This window comes from Squalius cephalus, assembly GCF_949319135.1.
Source record: "Squalius cephalus genome assembly, chromosome: 10".
NCBI lineage: Eukaryota > Metazoa > Chordata > Actinopteri > Cypriniformes > Leuciscidae > Squalius > Squalius cephalus.
Genome location: NC_137131.1, coordinates 36,615,598 through 36,635,417, shown reverse-complemented (window position 1 = coordinate 36,635,417; position 19,820 = coordinate 36,615,598). Strand labels below are relative to the sequence as shown.

At 35.5% G+C, this 19,820-nt stretch overlaps 2 protein-coding genes across 3 annotated transcripts; both read right to left on the bottom strand.

Annotated features, from left to right (window-relative positions):
• Nucleotides 1-838: 838 nt before the first annotated feature.
• On the bottom strand, nt 839-4,017 carry ccr7 (chemokine (C-C motif) receptor 7). Of its 2 annotated transcripts, none has more exons than XM_079883809.1 (3): nt 3,829-4,017; nt 3,598-3,638; nt 839-2,550 (listed from the first exon to the last, which is right to left on the bottom strand). In XM_079883809.1, exons 1-3 carry the CDS (start codon nt 3,842-3,844, stop codon nt 1,333-1,335), a joined length of 1,275 nt encoding a protein of 424 aa, XP_079739935.1. In that variant the 5' UTR covers nt 3,845-4,017; the 3' UTR covers nt 839-1,332. The 2 variants fall into 2 exon arrangements, with proteins under 2 accessions (XP_079739935.1, XP_079739936.1); XM_079883810.1 differs by having other exon boundaries at nt 845-2,385; nt 3,829-3,916.
• Nucleotides 4,018-11,230: 7,213 nt separating this feature from the next.
• On the bottom strand, nt 11,231-19,123 carry notum2 (notum pectinacetylesterase 2). The gene is made up of 12 exons (XM_079883619.1): nt 18,917-19,123; nt 18,399-18,733; nt 18,140-18,192; nt 17,455-17,550; nt 17,320-17,380; nt 17,149-17,225; nt 16,965-17,064; nt 16,052-16,240; nt 14,198-14,298; nt 13,946-14,093; nt 13,698-13,745; nt 11,231-12,420 (listed from the first exon to the last, which is right to left on the bottom strand). Exons 2-12 carry the CDS (start codon nt 18,710-18,712, stop codon nt 12,120-12,122), a joined length of 1,488 nt encoding a protein of 495 aa, XP_079739745.1. The 5' UTR covers nt 18,713-18,733; nt 18,917-19,123; the 3' UTR covers nt 11,231-12,119.
• Nucleotides 19,124-19,820: the final 697 nt, after the last annotated feature.

Genomic DNA, 19,820 nt, shown 5'->3' with positions numbered 1-19,820 from the left:
GCATGCTGTTGCTGCAGCAACAACAACAACAATAACAACAAAAAACTTGTGTATGATAATGCTGAGAATAAAACCAGACAAATTCATTAAGAAAATATACATATTTCTGAATAAGGCATTTTTTTCTGTTTTGTTTTAATGTAAGGTGATCTGTAATACCTGGAGAAAGCACTGGCACTCTGACAGCTTGAGAAGAATCCCCTAAAAGTGCGACATCTCTCATCTTTGCTCATGGGTATTTCAGACAGGCTGTCAAAATCCCTTCAGTAATGACTAACCAGTAACAGATGGTGCATGTAAAATATAGCCTTCTAAAAAATCATGCAATATTTGTGAAATTAACATTAAAGCCTCTGGCACTTACACTATTCATACCTATTCATACTATCCAACTAATTGTTTCTCTTTGAGTGTTTTTTGTGGGTTGCACATGTGCAATTTGAGACCAAATGTTTGGACAATATCTTAAAAATGAATCAATGAAATCAAGGTGTATGTTGCTTTTCTGCATGGCGGAAATTTTTACCTCTGACAGACTCACTCATCACAACCACATATGTAGTACATACTGTGACCACAGACAATGCGTATAAATGTCTTCCTCACAACTAGTAAAGAGGGTGAGAAACCATAGGATGAAATAGTTCACAATGTTTGCATTTATGTTGGTATTTCTAACTGTGGTTCCCCTTCACGTGGCGCGAGCTAGGTTTTTATTTTAAGGTGATGTGTTGTGTAACTACCCACACAGACAGGAGAATGAAGTTATTTTGATGTGCAGAAGATGTGAAGTTGACAGAAATGTTATAACACGCAAAGCAACTTGAGTCAGATATTTAAAAAAATTATATTTATTCAGTTTTAAAACAACTCTGACATGAAGAATAAAGAAGAAGGCATATTTTAAAGAACTATTTCACCATGAAAGAGAATTATGCGGCTTATTTATTGAACAGTTAGCATAACTTAAAAATGTCTCATTTTTAAAAGATCATTCAATATAGACAAACTGATGTTGAAGACAAGATATTGAAAACAAAATGGCTATACCATGTAACACAAAGACTGAAAGTGAATTCTTCTCTCAAAGGGAAATTTAAAAACAAGAAGTGAAAAGCTTATTGTTACAAAGCAGGAAGAAGTTTTTGTACAGTAAGTAATTAGTAACACTGCATAGCAAATTTGCAGTAATGTCTGCATATATGTCACCATTCAGTCCTCCACAGGCGGTTTCCTCTAAATTGAGCTTATGAAACAATTTACCACTATATAACTGAAACTGGCAAAACTTTTTTTTTGTTTTGGAGTCTGTTCTCAAGTAGATATGAGCATTCAGGGGGAAAACGTTGTGGTGGTATCGGTGTCCAGGCCGACAGAAGATCTTCGTTTACCGCAGTGGGTGTACATGAGGTGGCTCTTTTTGAGACATCCCAAGTCTTTCAATAGCTTCAGGAGATCATTGCGAAACTTCACCCCAATGAACGCGTACAGGAATGGGTTCACAGCGCAGCGCAAAAAGGCCACGGCCCTGGTCACATCCATGGCATAAAGACGAATGTTGTCCTTGCCGCAATCCGTTGTTTGGTGAGTGGTCACTCCCATGACTACATTGTAGGGTAGTTGGCTGAACACAAAGACAGCTACCACTGCAATGATAACCTTGAAGGCTTTATTCCTCTCAAAGTTCTTGGCTTGGACTAGGGTCTTGATGATACAGATGTAACAGAATCCAATGACGATCGCTGGAAGTATAAAACCCAGGACCATCTGGCTTACCAGCATCCTAATGCGGTAGTCCTCATAGTTGTTGCCATTTGCTATACAGGTGCCATTGACATTGACTTCAGAGAACAGCAAGTCAGGTACAGAAAAGATCACCGCCATCACCCATGTAATCAGGGAAGATACCTGTCCATAATAGACCGCACTGGAGCGACAGCGATGAGCAGAGACGGCCTTGGTTATGGAGAAATAGCGATCTACGCTGATACAGGTGAGAAGGAACATGCCGCTGAAGAAGCTGACCTTGTAGATGGTGAACATGGCCTTGCATGGATACAGACCCAAATGCCACTTGCTCATGAAACTAGCTGCCCAGAAGGGGAGCGAAATTGCAAACAGCAGGTCAGCCATGGCTAGATTGAGCAGGTAGACGTCAGTCATGGTCTTCAGCCTCTTGAAGTAAAGGTAGGTTAGGATGACCAGAAAGTTCCCCACGAGAGCCAGGAGGCAGATGATGGTGTAGATGGTGGGCAGGAACCAGTTGCGGAATGTACGGTTGGACCTTTTTTCGCAAAGGAATACACTATCACCATAATCCATATCTGTGGAATCGTCATATTCTGTTGTGGATTGGTATTCAGTTGTCTCACTGGACCAACTTTTCTGAAATTCAGTTGTCTCATTGGACCAACTTTTCTGAAATTCAGTTGTCTCACTGGACAAACTTTTCTGAAATTCAGTTGTCTCATTGGTCCAACTTTTCTGAAATTCAGTTGTCTCATTGGTCCAACTTTTCTGAAATTCAGTTGTCTCATTGGACCAACTTTTCTGAAATAAAGGTAATGCAGAAGAATGAAATAATGCAAAAACCTTCCAAGTAATCAGTTACTCAACAAAATGTGCCATTACACTATAAATGTACAACCCCAAGAAAGTACATGATGTACATGATTCCTGTTTAGAGCTGAAATGTACAGTGCTTGAAAAAGCTTTCTACTATACAATCCTGGATTTAAAAGGTGTACAGAGAAATAAGTAGACCTCCAGAAATAGTTCTCCCAAAATGAAAATTCTGGCATCTCGTTCCAAACCCATTAGTTTTTCTACTAATACTTTACAATAAGGTTTAATTTGTTAACAGTTAATTACATTAGTTAATATGAACTAACAAAGAAAAATACTTAACAATTATGTCTTAAGTTGAGCTTTAAAAATCCCCAAAGTCTGAGCATCCCTAAGTTTAAGAGGAAGAGAGTTCCAAACAATAAAGCATTTATTAATCTTAGTTAATGCTAAATTTAAAATGAGTCAGTGTTAGTTAATATGAACAAACAATGAAAAATACTTCTAAAGCATTTATCAATCTTAGTTAGTTAATCTTAGCTTAACTTTTATTAATACATTATTAAAATAAAATTTTGTATCTGTTAATAACATTTAATGGACCTGAGCTGACATGGACAGGTTAACTAACGTTAGCAAAGAGTATTAAAAACTGTAACAAATGTATTGCACATTGTTAGTTAATATTAGTTTTGTAGTAATATTGTTACCTAATGGGACCTTATTGTAAAGTGTTACAGATTTTCTTTCTTCTGTAGGTCACAAAAGATGTCAGAACGTCAGCTTCAGTCACCATTCACTTTCATCATATGCAAAATAGGTACATTAAAAGTGAATGGTGACTGATTTTGTCATTCTTCCTAAAATCTCCTTTTGTGTTCCATGAAAGAATAAAGTCATACAGGGTTTGAACAACGAGTAGGGCAAATAAAGGATGACAGAAATTTCATCTTTGGGTGAAATATCCCTCTGGAATTAGAGGTCAAATTTAAAGGTGAGTGCGGTTTTTCCTGGTTTAATCCATGAAATTACCTTTATGTGACACGACCATATCAGCAACACAGGACAAAAGACTGTCAATGAAAAAAGACAGTGTGTCAGAGAGTACACATAATGATAAACTTCATTCATAGTAAAAGGCAAGCAGGTTTAAAGCGAATTCACTAATGGATCACTTCTCTTCTTTGACCACATCCTCTATATTTTTTAAAGATTTATATATATTTTGACAGTTTAATTGAGCAGATAAATTGATTTGCTTACCGGAAAATGCATGCATGATTTCAGATGACTTTCTCTTTGAATGTTTCACCGGGACTGCTAACAACACAGTGAATACGAGAGCTCTGTTTCATGCTGTGTTGAAAAGGTGAAGCACCACTTTTAACTCTGAACCAGAGGAAAGGGTTTTTACCACAACCTGTACTGTTTCAAGAAAAACAACATCTGTCTAACCTTTGCACAACCATACGTTTGTTTAACATGTAAAATACTTTCCCTCTGCTATGTTCACTGAATTAAACCAGCATTAATAATATTAATAATATATCATTAATAATGAAAACAAAATGTATTATCTATTTGCATTGTTTTTATATCATCACTGTTTCAATTTAATTTCTTAAACACTGCGTCATAATAAGTGAATTCTGAAAATGTAATAGCCATATTTATCCATTAAGGCACTGATAGGCCCATGGTGGCGGTGGGGTTATGGTATGGGCAGGCATATATTATGGACAACGAACACAGGTGCATTTTATTGATGGCATTTTGAATGCACAAAGATACCGTGACGAGATCCTGAGGCCCATTGTTGTGCCACTCATCCACGACCATCACCTCATGTTGCAGCGTGATAATGCACGGCCCCATGAATGTTGCAAGGATCTGTACACAATTCCTGGAAGCTGAAAACATCCCAGTTCTTGCATGGCCAGCATACTCACCAGACATGTCACCCATTGAGCATGTTTGGGATGCTCTGGATCGGCGTATACGACAGCGTGTTTCAGGTCCTGCCAATATCCAGCAACGTCGCACAGCCATTGAAGAGGAGTAGACCAACATTCCACAGGCCACAATCAACAACTTTACCAACTCTATGCGAAGGAGATGTGTTGCACTGCGTGAGGCAAATGGTGATCACACCAGATACTGACTGGTTTTCGGACCCCCCCCCCCCCCCCCAGACCCCCCTAAACTGCACATTTTAGAGTGCCTAAGGCACACCTGTGCAATAATCATGCTGTCTAATCAGCATCTTGATATGCCACACCTGTGAGGTGGATGGATTATCTCGGCAAAGGAGAAGCGCTCACTAACACAGATTTAGACAGATTTGCAAACAATATTTGAGAGAAATAGGCTCATGAAAAATGGGGGCAAAAACAAAATTTTGTTCAGTGTAAATATCCACTAGAAGCTTATTGAATAATAAGAAAGCATCATTTTTGTAAAGTATCACACCACAGCATGCCTTTCTTCTGACTATTCTATGATGTTTTACAATGTACAAGTTCTGTCAAAATCCTGAACTAAAGTGTAGGCTGTAAACAAGGGCAGACTATAAAACTGCAAAAATTTATTTTGGCTAACATGCTTTTCCCCACTATTCTGTTATTTGAAGTTCCCTGTCCTCAACCACTTGTTACTCCACCCCCCTAAGTTTCAACTTTGCACAGGTAAACGCACTGCTGCACGCGTGCAGTTGTGGGTTTGTGTGTACATTGCTGCCAGGAAAAGAGGCCTAAGCAGGAAGACGTGTTTCGGCCACAACTCAGGTGATTTGCAAGGTAAAGGAACTGCTGCACTCCGCTCACACAATCTGTGAATGTGAATAAACCTCAGTTGGTACGATCACACCTGTACACTTACCTGTTTATGTAAAAACCATTGGTGTTTGTGTTTTTTTTATTTTTTATTTAATGATAAGTGACTTAAGTTTGAGCAGAATCTTTAAAAAAACAAACTTTAATGCTAAAAAATAAAGAACGTATACATTTAAATTAAAGCTCGACAAATCAAGGTTACGGACAAAAAAATATTTGATAATCAGCGAAAATTTAAAAAGAGAATCTGGGCAAAGGCGAAAGAATTTGCACTCTTTAAAAGCAGGTCATAGATTGTTTACAGCTATCAAGCTTCATCAAAAAGAGATCAAAGAGTAAGAGAGAGAAAAGGAACACACAACCCCCCACCCCAAAATCACAAAGAAAGCAACACTCTGATGAAATTTCCTTTTCTCAAACCACCTCGAGTAAAAAAAAACAAAGTGATGCATGTCGTTATATGGAAAGTTTGTCAAAGTGCACGCAAGCATGCTTGTGCACTTTAAGACAGTGGCCTATGAACGCTGTTGGATATATCTCTATATAGCCTACCTTTCGTTATAATTAATAGAAGTTGTGAAGAATTGTGGTTTTAACGAAAACAGGAAGATGTAACCTATCAAAACCACAACATTATCTTGGTACGTCAAATGGTGGAGGAGATTAAAACCCCACCCAAGCAACCCGAGATCACATTGTGGATTTCACTTTGCCAAACAAGCATAAAAGGCAAATAAAGAAGATCAATATATATATATATACACTGTAAAAAAATTACATCCCCAAGTCAAACATTTCTAGTGACTGATAACATCTACATTTTTCAATTAGTCTGACGTATTATTTCTCATTGAGCCAATGTTAACAGACTATTGCAACAAGAATTGCACTTGGGCCAATTTAAAAATTTAGATGTGACCAGTCACTAGAAAATTTTGACTTGGAGAGGTTAGAAATTTTTTACAGTGTGTATATATATATATATATATATATATATTTTTTTTCTTTAGCTTATTTACTAGCTATTAAAATATATAGTGATGTTTTATGTGTTTACATTTTAAATTAGTTGGAAATATGCTTAATAGAGAGCAACAGTTGGGTTCCGGAAGTAAAAACTATTCCATATTACTTCAACTTAGTTTTAAAATAATCGTGTTTAACAACGGAATAGTGAAAAACTAAATTACCCATGATGCTGTACCGAAAATTCCACCAAACGGAGTACTGTTAATTAGTTATGTAATCAAGTCGGTCTCTCTACGCTCTCAAAATAATTATATATTTCAAAATATGTGCATATTTTGCAATAAGCTAAAAAATAAATAAATAAAAGAAATATAGGTAACACTTTACAATACTATTCATTAGTTAACATTAATTAATGTATTAACTAACATTAACCATGAGCAATACTTTTGTTACTGTATTTGTTCATCTTTGTTAACGTTAGTTAATAAAAATACAGTCATTCATTGTTTTTTCATGTTAGTTCACAGTGCATTAACTAATGTTAACAAGATTTTAATAATGTATTAGTAAATGTTGAAATTAACAAAGGATAATAAATGCTGTATAAGTGCAGTTCATTATTAGTTCATGCTAATTAATGTATTAATTAATGTTAACTATGAACCTTATTGTAAAGTGTAACCTTAACATATATATAATCAACACTTTAAAAAAGTAGTTTTATATTCCTCCATTGTTCTTAATTCGATTACTGTTTGCAGTGCTTCATGGGACTGTAGTTTTTTCTATCACTGAAGGCGTAAAGTACAAAGTCTTATACCTTTGTAATTTTGACTGATTTTCATATGAGTAACAGTACTGAAAGGAATAGGACTGAAAGGAACAGGATTGCGTTTTTAAGCAAAAAGTTATCAAATACATGACATATGGCCACATAGCATACATGCTAATAGCATAAGGACACTGAGCAAATTCTATTGACTTACCTAAAGTTCATATTTTTAAAGTAAACAAAAAACATCTAAGAAATAATTTAGGTAGCCTATTTGAGATTGACCTTCTCAGTCATAGTTACAATTTCATCAAATTTACAGAAATGAAAATAAGAGGACTTAGTTATGATCTTCCCATTGCCTTCAGAAGATCCAGAGGATGCAACTTCCTGTTAAAAATGTGTCTTGTGGAATGTACCAAGTTTAATTTTAGAGAGTTAGGGTATGTGTTACGGTAACAGGACTGAGTGAAAACCCAGGGACTCAACTAAAATGTGTTTTTTATCTACAATTTTTTTTTTTTTTGTAGCATAGATTGGATATAAAGTCACACACCAATGCAAAAAAAACAAAAAAACAAAAAACATTTTAATCATTTTATTTCAGGGTAAAGTATAGAGATACAGACATGGGGACATGCAACAAATGCTATTTTTTAGTGTTCTAGGTAGTTTTTATTATTTGTTTTTAATTATATTTTTTCAATTTGCAGTTAGCTTAATGTGTGGGACACTTTGCTTAATAATACAATTTATTTTAGAGTTAATTTTCATTATAAGTGCATTTTTTATAATGTCCTGGGGACAGAAATGTCACCCATTCAGTGGAACGGCTCTTAAATCAAAGTTTGTAATGTTATGATTCACCTTGGTTCATGGCTTATAACGCTTTAACAAAGACTTTTTAAAAATCTCTATGTGAGAAATGGATGAAAAAAATAAAAAAAAAACCTTCTAGAACCAACGTCGCTGATAGAATTCCAGTATATCAAGTATTATTGAGACATGAGGCATCGCTTGCATTGCTCTAGTGGTTTAGCCAGCCCTGGTATCTTATCAAAGGGAAATTAAAGTTAAATGCTTCAGAATTTGCACCTGAAACATTGAATTTTTATATAATGCATACATTTTAATCAGAAGAATAGCCTAGAGATGCAAAATAAACAATGTTGCTTTCGATGTGAGCACAAACCTTTTCTACTTTCATTTAGGAAAAAGTTTCAATGCAATACACATTTTATTCTTAATTATTCAATGAACATCAAGAAATGTAACTTCAGTGACTTCAGACCTGTACAGCAGTCAAACTGCTGTTTACAGGAAGTCAGTCTAGTCTTGTCTGTATAGTTACATATGACCTGTTTTCCCTCACCGTTTTCTACCTCTCAAAATGAATTGTTTATGCATGTATATAGTAGTGAAATTCCCCTCAAGTGTTCAAACACTGATGAGAAGTGTCTTAGTCATGTCTTTGCTTAATAACGAATGTGAAAACATGGCGATTACTTTTTACCCATGAAACTCCCACTCAAAGTTTCCATTTGATTCTTTTAGGAAATTGCATGGGGAAACAAAACCTCGCAGACCTGCCAGACATTGACATCAAGCCTAAAAGCTTTTCATTAATTCATCCGTTCTCCAAACTGCTTCTCCTCTGTAGGGTCGCCTTGCGGGAGCCTATTCCAGCGTCTCGGGCCACAGTCGGGGGATGCCCTGGAAAGATGGCCAGTAAGCTTTTCAACATCCCCATATTATTAAGTAGTTTCCTTTAAAGAAATATAAGAAATGAAGAAGTACAATTCTAAAACATATTTCTGACTAGCAAAAAAAAGAAGAAATGCAGTTCAAACAGGAATGCAGAAGTCTTGAAATTCGAGTCCATAATGTTCTGCTCAGACAGTAAATTTAGTTATCTTTTCAATGAGATGATGTGAAACCTGGTATTGTTAAAATGCAACAATACAGCCATTTGAAGAGTAGAAATATGATATCTGATAAGATTGTGGTTGATCACACATTTTTACAACTAGGAAATCATTCTGGGTTTGAACAAGAATTGCTCAGACCACATTTCAAACGGATCAGTTCAATCACAGTGTTTTGTAATGTAAATTGGCTGTTAACTGTGCTATTCCCCTTCAATTTTCCTTTATTTTGTCAAAGAGGAGATTTTAAGGTGTGGAATTCACATTATAGGTCAGTCAGACCTGTAAAGTTGGAAAACATCCAACTAAACCTACCCATATCAATGAGCAATACATTTGTTACAGTATTTATTAATCGTTGTTAATTTTAGTTAATAAAAATGCAGCTGTTCATTGTTTGTTCATGTTAGTTCACAGTGCATTAACTAATGTTAACAAACACAACCTTTGATTTTAATAACGTATTAGGGTGTTTCTGCAACTACGGGCACTTTTGACTATCCCAATTTAAAAAAAATCAACCTCTATGAATTTCAATTTTAACCATCACAGTCTGTAATACATATAAAAATGTACACAAAATAGAATGTAGTCATTAAGATTTTAATCTGGAACATGTTTATTTTTTATGTTTTTCAGGTCATCTTCTTAAAAAGTGTCCTTACCGCAACGTTACAATAACGTTCATTTTATACATTTTTCTTTAGTAATTTATATAAAAAATGTAATATATTTAAATAGCTTTTTCAAATTTGATGCAGTTTTGTAAATACTGATATAAAAAAAATAATATACAAAATAGGAAATTTCATGTTTTTTTCAATGCCATGTAAAAAATTTACAGTAACCTTAGATGTCAATTGTTTCCATATGCACAAAGGATAACATAATTAACTTTTTATGACAGATGTTGCAATTTCAATGTGTTAATCATCTCAACTTAAGTGTAAAATTATTTTTTTGCAAATGAAAATGTGAAAAAAAATGAAAATAGAGCAATGATGCGGTAATGACATCTTGTGTCGGTAAGGACAAAATTATTTTTTTTTATGTAAAAAATGGTATGTTTATATATATATACTAATATATATACTAATATATACTTCAGTACTAATAATATACTGAATATTTGTAATTTAATATACAGTAAATCTTGAATTTGGCTCTACCGCAACACAAGGTCTTTACCGCAACACCTAAATTTGCTGCGGTAAAGACATGTTGTGGAAATTACATTTTTGCTAATATTTTAGCTAACTGGCACCTAGCAAGGCCTACCACATACGTTTTGACTCTTAGCATCTTAATATACATGAATTCAACAGAAATATACATTTATTTTTAAAATGTAGTTCAAAAATACACAATTATTAAGCTGAATGGTAAGGACGCACAATAAATACTAGAGTAGAAAAGATGATGTTTACCTTATTTTTTTGGTATCTTGTGAGTTGAGGTATTGTGGTGGCCCAGTTTGTCAGCAATGTGCTCAAGTGATCATTTCTGTTTCCATAGAAACTAGACTTGTTTTTGTTCGATAAAATTTCAAAATAAAAGCTTTATTTCATTGTTGCGGTAAGGACTCAAAAGTGTGGGACAGGCACATTTAGTTAAAAAAATCATAAAAATTATCAGTAAATAATACAAAGAATTTTAAGATGCTGTAAATTAATCTGTATATTAAACAATTTCAATTGAAACAATGTAATATTGTAAAAGAATTAGCTAATTTGAAGTATCTCAACATTGAAACCACGGGTGTGGGACATGAGCAAAAATGGTGTTTGGACCTATAAATGCTTCATAATTTTACATTAAATCATATTATTTATTAATTATTTTTTATGTCAAGGTGTTTATTGACACCACGTTTATATTTATGAAACATCAAATGACAAATTTTAACATAAATCTAAAATTTCACTCCTGGGACTTTTAAGTGCCCGTAGTTGCAAAATGTTGAAATTAATGTTAAGATTAATAAATGCTGAAGAAGTATTGGTCATTCTTAGTTCATGTTAACTAAGGGAGTTAACTAATGTTAACTAATGAACCTTATTGTAAAGTAAAAAATAAAATAATTTAATATGATAAAAAAAAAACATCACTTGATTTATAAGCTGTTTTCCTCATAGGGACCAAAAAATAGGACATCTTGTTCATTTAAAGTTTAAAATTCGTCTTTTATTTGTGTTCAAGATAATTTAAACAAACTATAAATGTCAAAAGAACTTGATGGATATTACAGATCATGACAATAGGCAAGAAGTGTAATTATGCGAGATAATTATATGATTGAATGAATGAGGAAGGCTTTTGTATTTGAGGAAGGTTGTCAATATCTAATTGCACACTTATACATATATAAGGCAAAAATAAACAGCTAGCACATTTATCCATTCACATCAATGTCTTTCATTTTATGACTCTCGCCTACAAAAGAGACTACAACGTCTTAAAACAGCATGCACTTGAAATAATGAAGATACGAGAACGAGATAACGTAGAGTAAGTATTGTGGCAGGATGTTTGGAAAATGTGGTTACTGCAATGTCCTGTCACGTTTTTTTTTTTTTTTAAATACATGCAGTTATTAGACTGCTCACTGGTTTTCTCCAAAACGTGATGCAAAGATCCTACTAAATCCATGTTGATTCGCAACTTGTACATTCTTCAGATTTAATAACAGTAAATTCAGCTCTTTTTGATTCTATTTGTACAGTATGATGCTGTCAGACAGTTTTAGTTAAAACACTGAACTCAGACACTAGTTCTCTTAACTGAAGTGATGCATTAGATTATTTAGCAGTTGTGATAACCATTGATTAACTGTGTCTAGAGGCACTCAGGGAGAACCCTGAAATCCGAAATCATTCCTGTTGATAGAACATGGTTTTAAAGGCAGACTGTCGGTACTGAAATCCAGTGACATGTTCACTAGACAAACCCAGGTCCATCTCTGGAAGTGGCCAGAGAGGAAGCCACTGAACAATCTCGAATTTATGGATGAGGTGAACCGTGTCGATAAGAACACCACCACTTGCTAATGCTAATTTAGCCACCATTGCTGACCATGCTGGCTGAAATATCCCCGCTCGCATCCAAGCCTAGCTTTTGCAGGTCCAAGCCCATACTTTCCAGCACCTGGAGCAGAGTCATCTCCTGTTGTGTGGCCTGGTCAATCAGGGCTGGACAAGTTGGATTGCACTGTGGCCATTGACAGTTATCGATGAGATGAAAGGGACAGCCCTTCAGAGCGGTTTTGCTGTTCTTATTGGCCTCCTGAAGACTTTTGTCCCAGCACTGCAGAGCACGGGAAAGTGACGTCCCCTTCACCTGGAAATCCATCCAATTACTGAAAGAGAAAAAATCCGAAAGGAAAAATTGTGTTTTTCATAACAGTGTGAACAGCACAGACCGCGTAGAATCTGATCTTTTCCTACAGATCTGTTTTGAATGCGACCTCATAGTCATATCAGAATTAGTGAGACTTTTACGTCACTCTAGATAGTCGCAATTCTGCCATTTACATACAAATGACGAGATTTTGTACATTTGTACAAAAGACAAAAGCCTTCCATGGTTAAATAACTTTCATTTTCAAATCATAACTTCCAGGTTCAAATATGAATGAATGTGTTCATCGGGAGTTGATTAGATATGCAATGTTGCAATGTTGAGAAAACAGAAGTAATAAGATGTCTGTAAATGCAGTGATGAAAAGCTGTGTGTCTGTGTGTGTAATTCCACAAACCTGGAAGACCTTCTGAACAGTAGGCTTATTTAGAAAGGAAAATTTAAAAGATAAAGAAGTAGTAGGGAGAATCAATGAATTATGAATATTTGACTGCCATTGTGAGAATAACATGTAATCATGTAATCAATAAAAAAGTGACTGTAGTCTGAATACGAGTATTTTAAAACGTAAAATAAGGTTCTTAATTTTTGGAATCTGATCACTGAACATTTTTGTCTTAGTAACTTTAATTGGGTTACATAATGTTAACCAGCTAGGCATTGTTTTAGCAAGCGGCAATATAGGGCTGAAATGGAACGCTTTTCACAATCCAATCAATTCCCAATAAATAAAAAATACAGTCCTGCATTACATTTCCAAATTAATAATGCTGTTTAATTAGGAAATAAATCACATTATAGAAGTAAAACTATGTGTTTAGCACTATGTCAAGTGCTTAAGTGTGGAAAGAGTGCATTCCCAATGTCATTTTTAGTGTACCAGTATAGTGTACTATTTAATTAATATTAATATTAATTATATATTAACTATTATATTAATTATATTAATCTATGTATTTTTAAGTCATCCTGCGGCCCCCTTGCTAATGCCCCTTTGAGTGCACTTTAGACGAAAGTTTGAACTAATTGGCAATTTAATGTCCCCTCAGTCTAACCAGTCTCTTTATAAGCAGCTTGAGTTTCACGGTTCACCTCACAAATCATCTGTCCCACTGCTCTCTCAGCTGAGCTCATAGACAGAGCCATTAATTAAGTGTGAAACCATGAGGTGGCATTTTGGTGACACCTAGAATGCATCATGATGGACGAGTGTTCAAATGCAGGCTGTGAGCTCACCCATGAGGAGTGTGTCTCAGGGTGCCTGCGTGTCCTTACCTTTTGGTTATCAAAGTGTGGGAAAGGCAGGAGGGGGCGAACACGGCCCTAAAACAACATACAGAAAGACATTTTAGTACACACAAGATATACAACCTTGAGCAAAACACAGATTCAACACGTTTGCTTCCTAATATGAAGAGTAATTATAATCAAATTTTACACTGTACATTACTATTGATGACATGATTTTGATGTGATTATTCAGCTATTAGTAACTTAATACATTATGAAAGTAATGTACTCACGTAACATCTTTGAAAGAGTTTTTTAGCTCTTTTCCAAGGTTCTGCATGTAGGTCCACTGCTGCTCTGAGAGTGACTGGCCACCCATGTAAATGTTCTCCACTCGTAGCTGTTCCTCGTCGAACAACCACTGAACAACAAATAGCGGAGCTACAAAGGGACACATCCTTATTTTAAAAGAAGTAATTCTTATTAGCATTAGCCACTTCTGTGAGAATGTTTTCATTCATATCGCACAGACAGCACACCCTCACCGGTTATGTAGGAGTGCAGTTTGTGTCCAAAAAAGCATTGCCAATCCTCGCCTCTTTTATACTGTTGCTTGCACTTTTCTGGAACAACACCACTCCAAAAACTAACAGAGATATTAAATCATCAGAAAATAACAATATGTGGATGAGTTATGCACTGAAGTTTAATTCAAATGCCTAATCCTATATGAGAAACAGTATAGTTGCACAGTATGAGCAACAAAAGAAGTGCACTTAATTGTGCACTTGTAGTGTAATTTGAATCTTACTTTTTTTTTTTTGTATTTGGAGGTATAATGCAGTTTTTCTCAATCGCTTTGGCTCAATTCTCAAATGAGACTTTTTTTCCCCCTCAAAAGTTCAGATCTCTCAACAATTAGCTTCCTGTTCAGGTCAGATTTGAATTTCTTGTGGCACATGTGTGCAAAACAACAAGTACAATGACTAAGTGCACATGGCTTATTGATCAAAACTTATGAGTGAAATTGTCAAAATCTTCACAACTTTCTTTCTTTCATTCTTTCATCATGTGAGCCATCGCATGCAAAATGATCCATTCTGTGTTTGCTAAAGATTTTTTTTTGTACTGAAATAAGAATATATATATGTGTGTGTGTGTGTGTGTGTGTGTGTGTGTGTGTGTATGGAGTTTGCTGACAGCACAATCACCACCATTTTTGAACAAGGAGTAACATCACAACTCTGAGCAGCAGCAGCTACATCAGTATTGTATAAATACAATTGTAGTTTTACAGTAATTCTTTTTGTAGAAATGTGTTACATGTAAACTGAATATTCTTGTCATTGAAGAGCAATGGGAAGATATGCATGAATATATATGTATGTGTTAGAGAAAGACATAAAAGAGTGTGTAAAAATGAACAAGGAAGAATTTTCAGCTTACATGTAACACATTTCTGCAAAAATAAATGTACTGTAAATACAAATGTTCATTTTCTTTTTGTGTACTACTGTATTGAGTTTTCCCAGTCAGTTTTTACCTACTGTCTGTATCTGTATTTAAAATGCTCAGTGTGATACACAGACAAAACAAAGCAGTTAGTGTTATCAAAAAAGTAAAATTTATATTTAACAAATTTTTCCATGGTGATAAAACTTCTAAAGATTTTGACCCAGTGTTTTGGGTGAGTGACTATGTTTTGCAGACATGCAATAGAGTTGTGATGTTCCAGCAAACAGTTGTGACTATTGCACTTACAGTTTGGAGAATGTTAAGAATGTTTAAAAAAATGTGCCAAAGCGATTGAGAAAAACTGTAATGAAATAAAAGCTCACTTAAGTGTACATGACTGTTTTTAACACACTTAAGTACACTTTGTAATATGCCAAATTAAACATTTTACGTTCATAATACATGCTTATAAGTACATTCAGCAGTGCACCATATTTCAAAGACAATAGAAGGTAACACACTTTACAGTGTCCTTGTTACACATTTTACATGTAGTTACTGTAGAAATAACTATAAATTATGCATAATTACATGTAACTAACCCTAAACCAACCAACCATAGTAAGTACATGTAGTAAATTATTATTACTCAGTACTTAAATGTATAATTACACTGTAACACAGACACCTTAAAATAAAGTGTAACAAAAAATTACACATAAAGGTTTACTTAAGTCCTACATAAATGGGTCAAAAAAGCACTAGTTCAACTACATATTCAACTAACTGCATTTAATATAAATTAGAATTATAAAAGTTTAATACATTTTAATTTAATTGTAAATAACATGGAATTAAGTGTCCTAAATTATTATTCAGTTCACTCTTAAGTATTTGTGTAATAAATTAAAACCAAAACCCCATAGCTTGAGTGTATACTTTACCGAAGTCCTTTTTTTATGGCATCTACAGGGGTGCAGGAAGCACTGTCTGGACAGTCAGGAACTTTCTGCTGTTTGCTTTCCAGAAACCAGCCTGAGTCGACAAGGCCGCGCACCTGAGCATCTGCACCCAGCTGCTCCAGAAGACTGGACACCTTATCAATGTTCAGCAGCACACCTGTTCCACCGGCACTGCAGGACAGAATAAGAACCTTTCAATCCCAAAATATTACCTCAGCCCCCAAAATCTAGTTAGTCAAACCAATGAACTACAAATATCACTTTGAATATGAAATGACTTTGGGAAAACCAACAAAGCATGTTGCTAACCTAGGAAGAATCCTGCATGGCAGGACACATATATAGATATTATGTCATTGTCTATAGCATTACAGGCTGCAGTTAAAAATTTAATGGTAGACAACAGGATGTGCTGAAAATAGTGCTTCGGTCAGTGTATGGAGGTGGTCTTGTGGTAAAACTCAAGGGGTGGTCCATGGACGGGAATAGGGTTTCATGGTAATCCAGATGGCTCTGTTTCAATTGTTCATAGCATCTTGTTATTAGATCTCAATATGCAGCAACAGGTGTAATGGTTGCTAGTGTTCTCTGTTTATAAGTTAATTCAAATCCAATTATGGGAATTATAATAGTTATAGTTCTTTGTGGAAATAAATTGCAGAACATCCACAAATATAATTGTCTGAGCAATAATAATAATAATAGTTAACCTCTAAACCCTTTTTCGAGGCCAGACAATGCAGAAAGCTCACTGTATTAATACTGTTAATGAATCTATCTTTTACTATAAATCATTTCCATAATTTGAGTAACATACAGATACAAATCAATGTCGTGAATGTCATGAACTTTATTTTCAAACAAGAGTTTGGTTACACAGCCAGTGAGATCTCACCTCGTTCCTGCCAACATCACAACTTTGGCTTGTTTCAGTCCTTTTGGGGCAAGATCTTTGATCACCTCCCGAATGATTTGAGATCCCATGAAAGCATATTCTATGGCAGGATAAAGAAATAGAGCATCCTAATTTTGGTAACAAAAATGGTAATGGTCAGACCAAATGTATCACTGAAATATACCTGTTTCTTTTCCCTGTTTGGATTTTGATGCTGCCTTGTTACCACTCCACACATCACTTGAACAGTAGGGAACAAACCTAGTTAAGATACATCAGATAAGATACATAAGTCAGTCAGATGTTAATTATATAGGTGATATAAATCTCACTCTTGAATTTTTCAGAAACTTACACAATATTGGCATTATACCAGTGAGGATTTTCATCAGCTTGTGTTGATAGCAAACCACTTCCTGCAAATAATTGTTTTCATTAAGAATCACTGAAGTATGGCATGCTAGCAGATGTGTGTCTGGTTAATATCAACCTTTGCGTGTCTGAGGCCAGTCAGTCGAGCTCATAAGTCGGGGGATAGCTTTGTATCTGGAATCGCAGGTCTCTTTGTTGTAGCAGCACCAGCCACCTAAATATGATTAATTTGAATTAACCTCACATTAGCCATCCTTTGTGCAGATTCAAAAGCTTAGACAGTTTGAATATTGGCACAAATTTGCTGTATTTAACTTGTGATTCCTCCCTTCTGGTAAAAACAACAACTTGCGGTAGAGAGGATACAGATTTAATCTACCATACATTAGTCTACTATATTATTTTATTCTTTTAACAAAAACAGTCCAATGAATCCACGTCAGCCTGTTAGAACAGTTCCGGCTTATTATTGTAACAATTACATGTTTAGTAAGTTTATTAGTCTCTCCCCCTCTATTTAAAGTCACTTCCTCTTGTTGAGAGACGTTGCATTATTTATGTGCTCTCGCCTTCTTGTATTGTTTAATTTTGACTTGGCTAATTCAACATTGCATGTTACTTTTCTTGTCCAGTGAAACTATATATCTTCTCCACATACTGGTGAACCAGCTTGATGTGACGTGCTCCGAAAAAGCAAGAAAAATGACGTCTAAGAAGATGACCAGCAGTCAAAATAACGCAGAGCATCGCATTTAAGCCCGCTGACCTCTCTCGACAAAATTAACTTTGTTTAAAATACTCACCTTCCAAAAATATCAGCCATCTCTTACTTCCTTTGAACTCCTTTAGGTAAAACCTGTGGGACACAAATAAATATAGATGGTCTGTGGAACATCAAAAACGGTCATAGGACCAATATTTAATGTGACAACACCACACTGCTACAATTTTGTAGCTAATGGTCTTACAGTTCATTAACTTGACACATACAGTTTAATACAGTACAAAAGTTCATTAAATGCACCTCTGGCTAGCAGTGAAGATATCATTGCTGTGTCTTACCCAGCGGCAGTACCGTCGTTGCATGTCACTAATGTGTTTTTAAGAAAGTACAGCTTCATTTCATCAACGGGCTTGTTGACAGATGCGCTTTGTTGGGTGGTGCCGCGACCTCCGGGATTTGTTTCTTTACTGGAATCGGCAGCACCTGCCAGCCCAGGGTTTGGGTCATCTTCAGGACCATGCTGGGTTGCCTCTACAGCTTGGGTGTTAGGCTTCTTCGCAGGTTTTCCACCTGGCTTAACATTGCGATTGTTGTTCTGGCAAGAAATGAGTCCCAGCAGAAGCAGGAACATAACACGACACAGAATATTCATATCAAATCCGACAGGACCTCCCTAAAAAAGGCCAAACAGAACAGTCCGCATGAAACGATTTGTAGCAACATCTTAATTTTGATCATAAAGGGCCCATGCTTTGAAAAGACACTGCTTTTAATTCATTTAATGACTTAATCTGACACCACCAATGAAATTACAAGTGCTCAACCTTATGGCCACAGTCTTAAAATGAACACTCACCCCTTTAAGCAACTGGTCCCGGTCCCCAAAAATCCTCAGGCGCTGCGGGAAATGTGGTTTTTGAATTGATGCTGTGCTGGCGTCCTGAACAGATCCTTGTCTTTGGTTGTGGTCTGTGCTAGATTTTATAGTGCCACCATATGGGCAGCATTTCTCAACATCCCCTTTGAGCTGGTGCCAGCTCTGGGCTGCAACCAATGACACACCAAACCTGGACGTCTAATGGCGAGGAGAAAAGATAACATGCGCTCTCCCAACCATATTTCACAGACTTCCCCTCCCCACCTAACTTAGTCTCACAACAAGCCCTCCCGCCCTCCCCTCGACTTTGATTTAAACACCTACATGGTTGAAATACCTGCATAACCCAGCAGCTACATGGCATGTGGCTCTAGGTCATTGGAGCAGACCTCTCCCAAGCTCACTCAAATATGGAGAAACTCTTCACTCACTCCTAATAATCCTTTGAGTGTCTCTTCTGAAAATGCAAACTCTTAAATTAAAGAAAGAGATGTTTGTAAAATGGCAGTGAATTGTGCACAGAATTACAAAGTATCTGCTGATTTTAATGCTAGGGTTAAAGTGTGACCTTCACATAAAGCTGCAGCTGAGACTGATGCTGTCATTATCCACTCTGCGTATCTATCATGGTGAAATTTATATGTAAATGAATGATGTCATGGAAAGTTTGTTACATCTTCGGCATGGGAAAACTTTTTATCTTTGCATCTGACCAACTAAAGCATTATACTTCCATCTAAATACAAGCACAGGTCTCTTTATTAGACTGTGACATGAGAATTTTCTACAAATATTGTGGTAATCAATTGTCAATCCAGTTTTATCCAGAAATCGCTGGGTACAACTTAAAAAAGATTGGTATACTCAACAAGAATCAATAAAA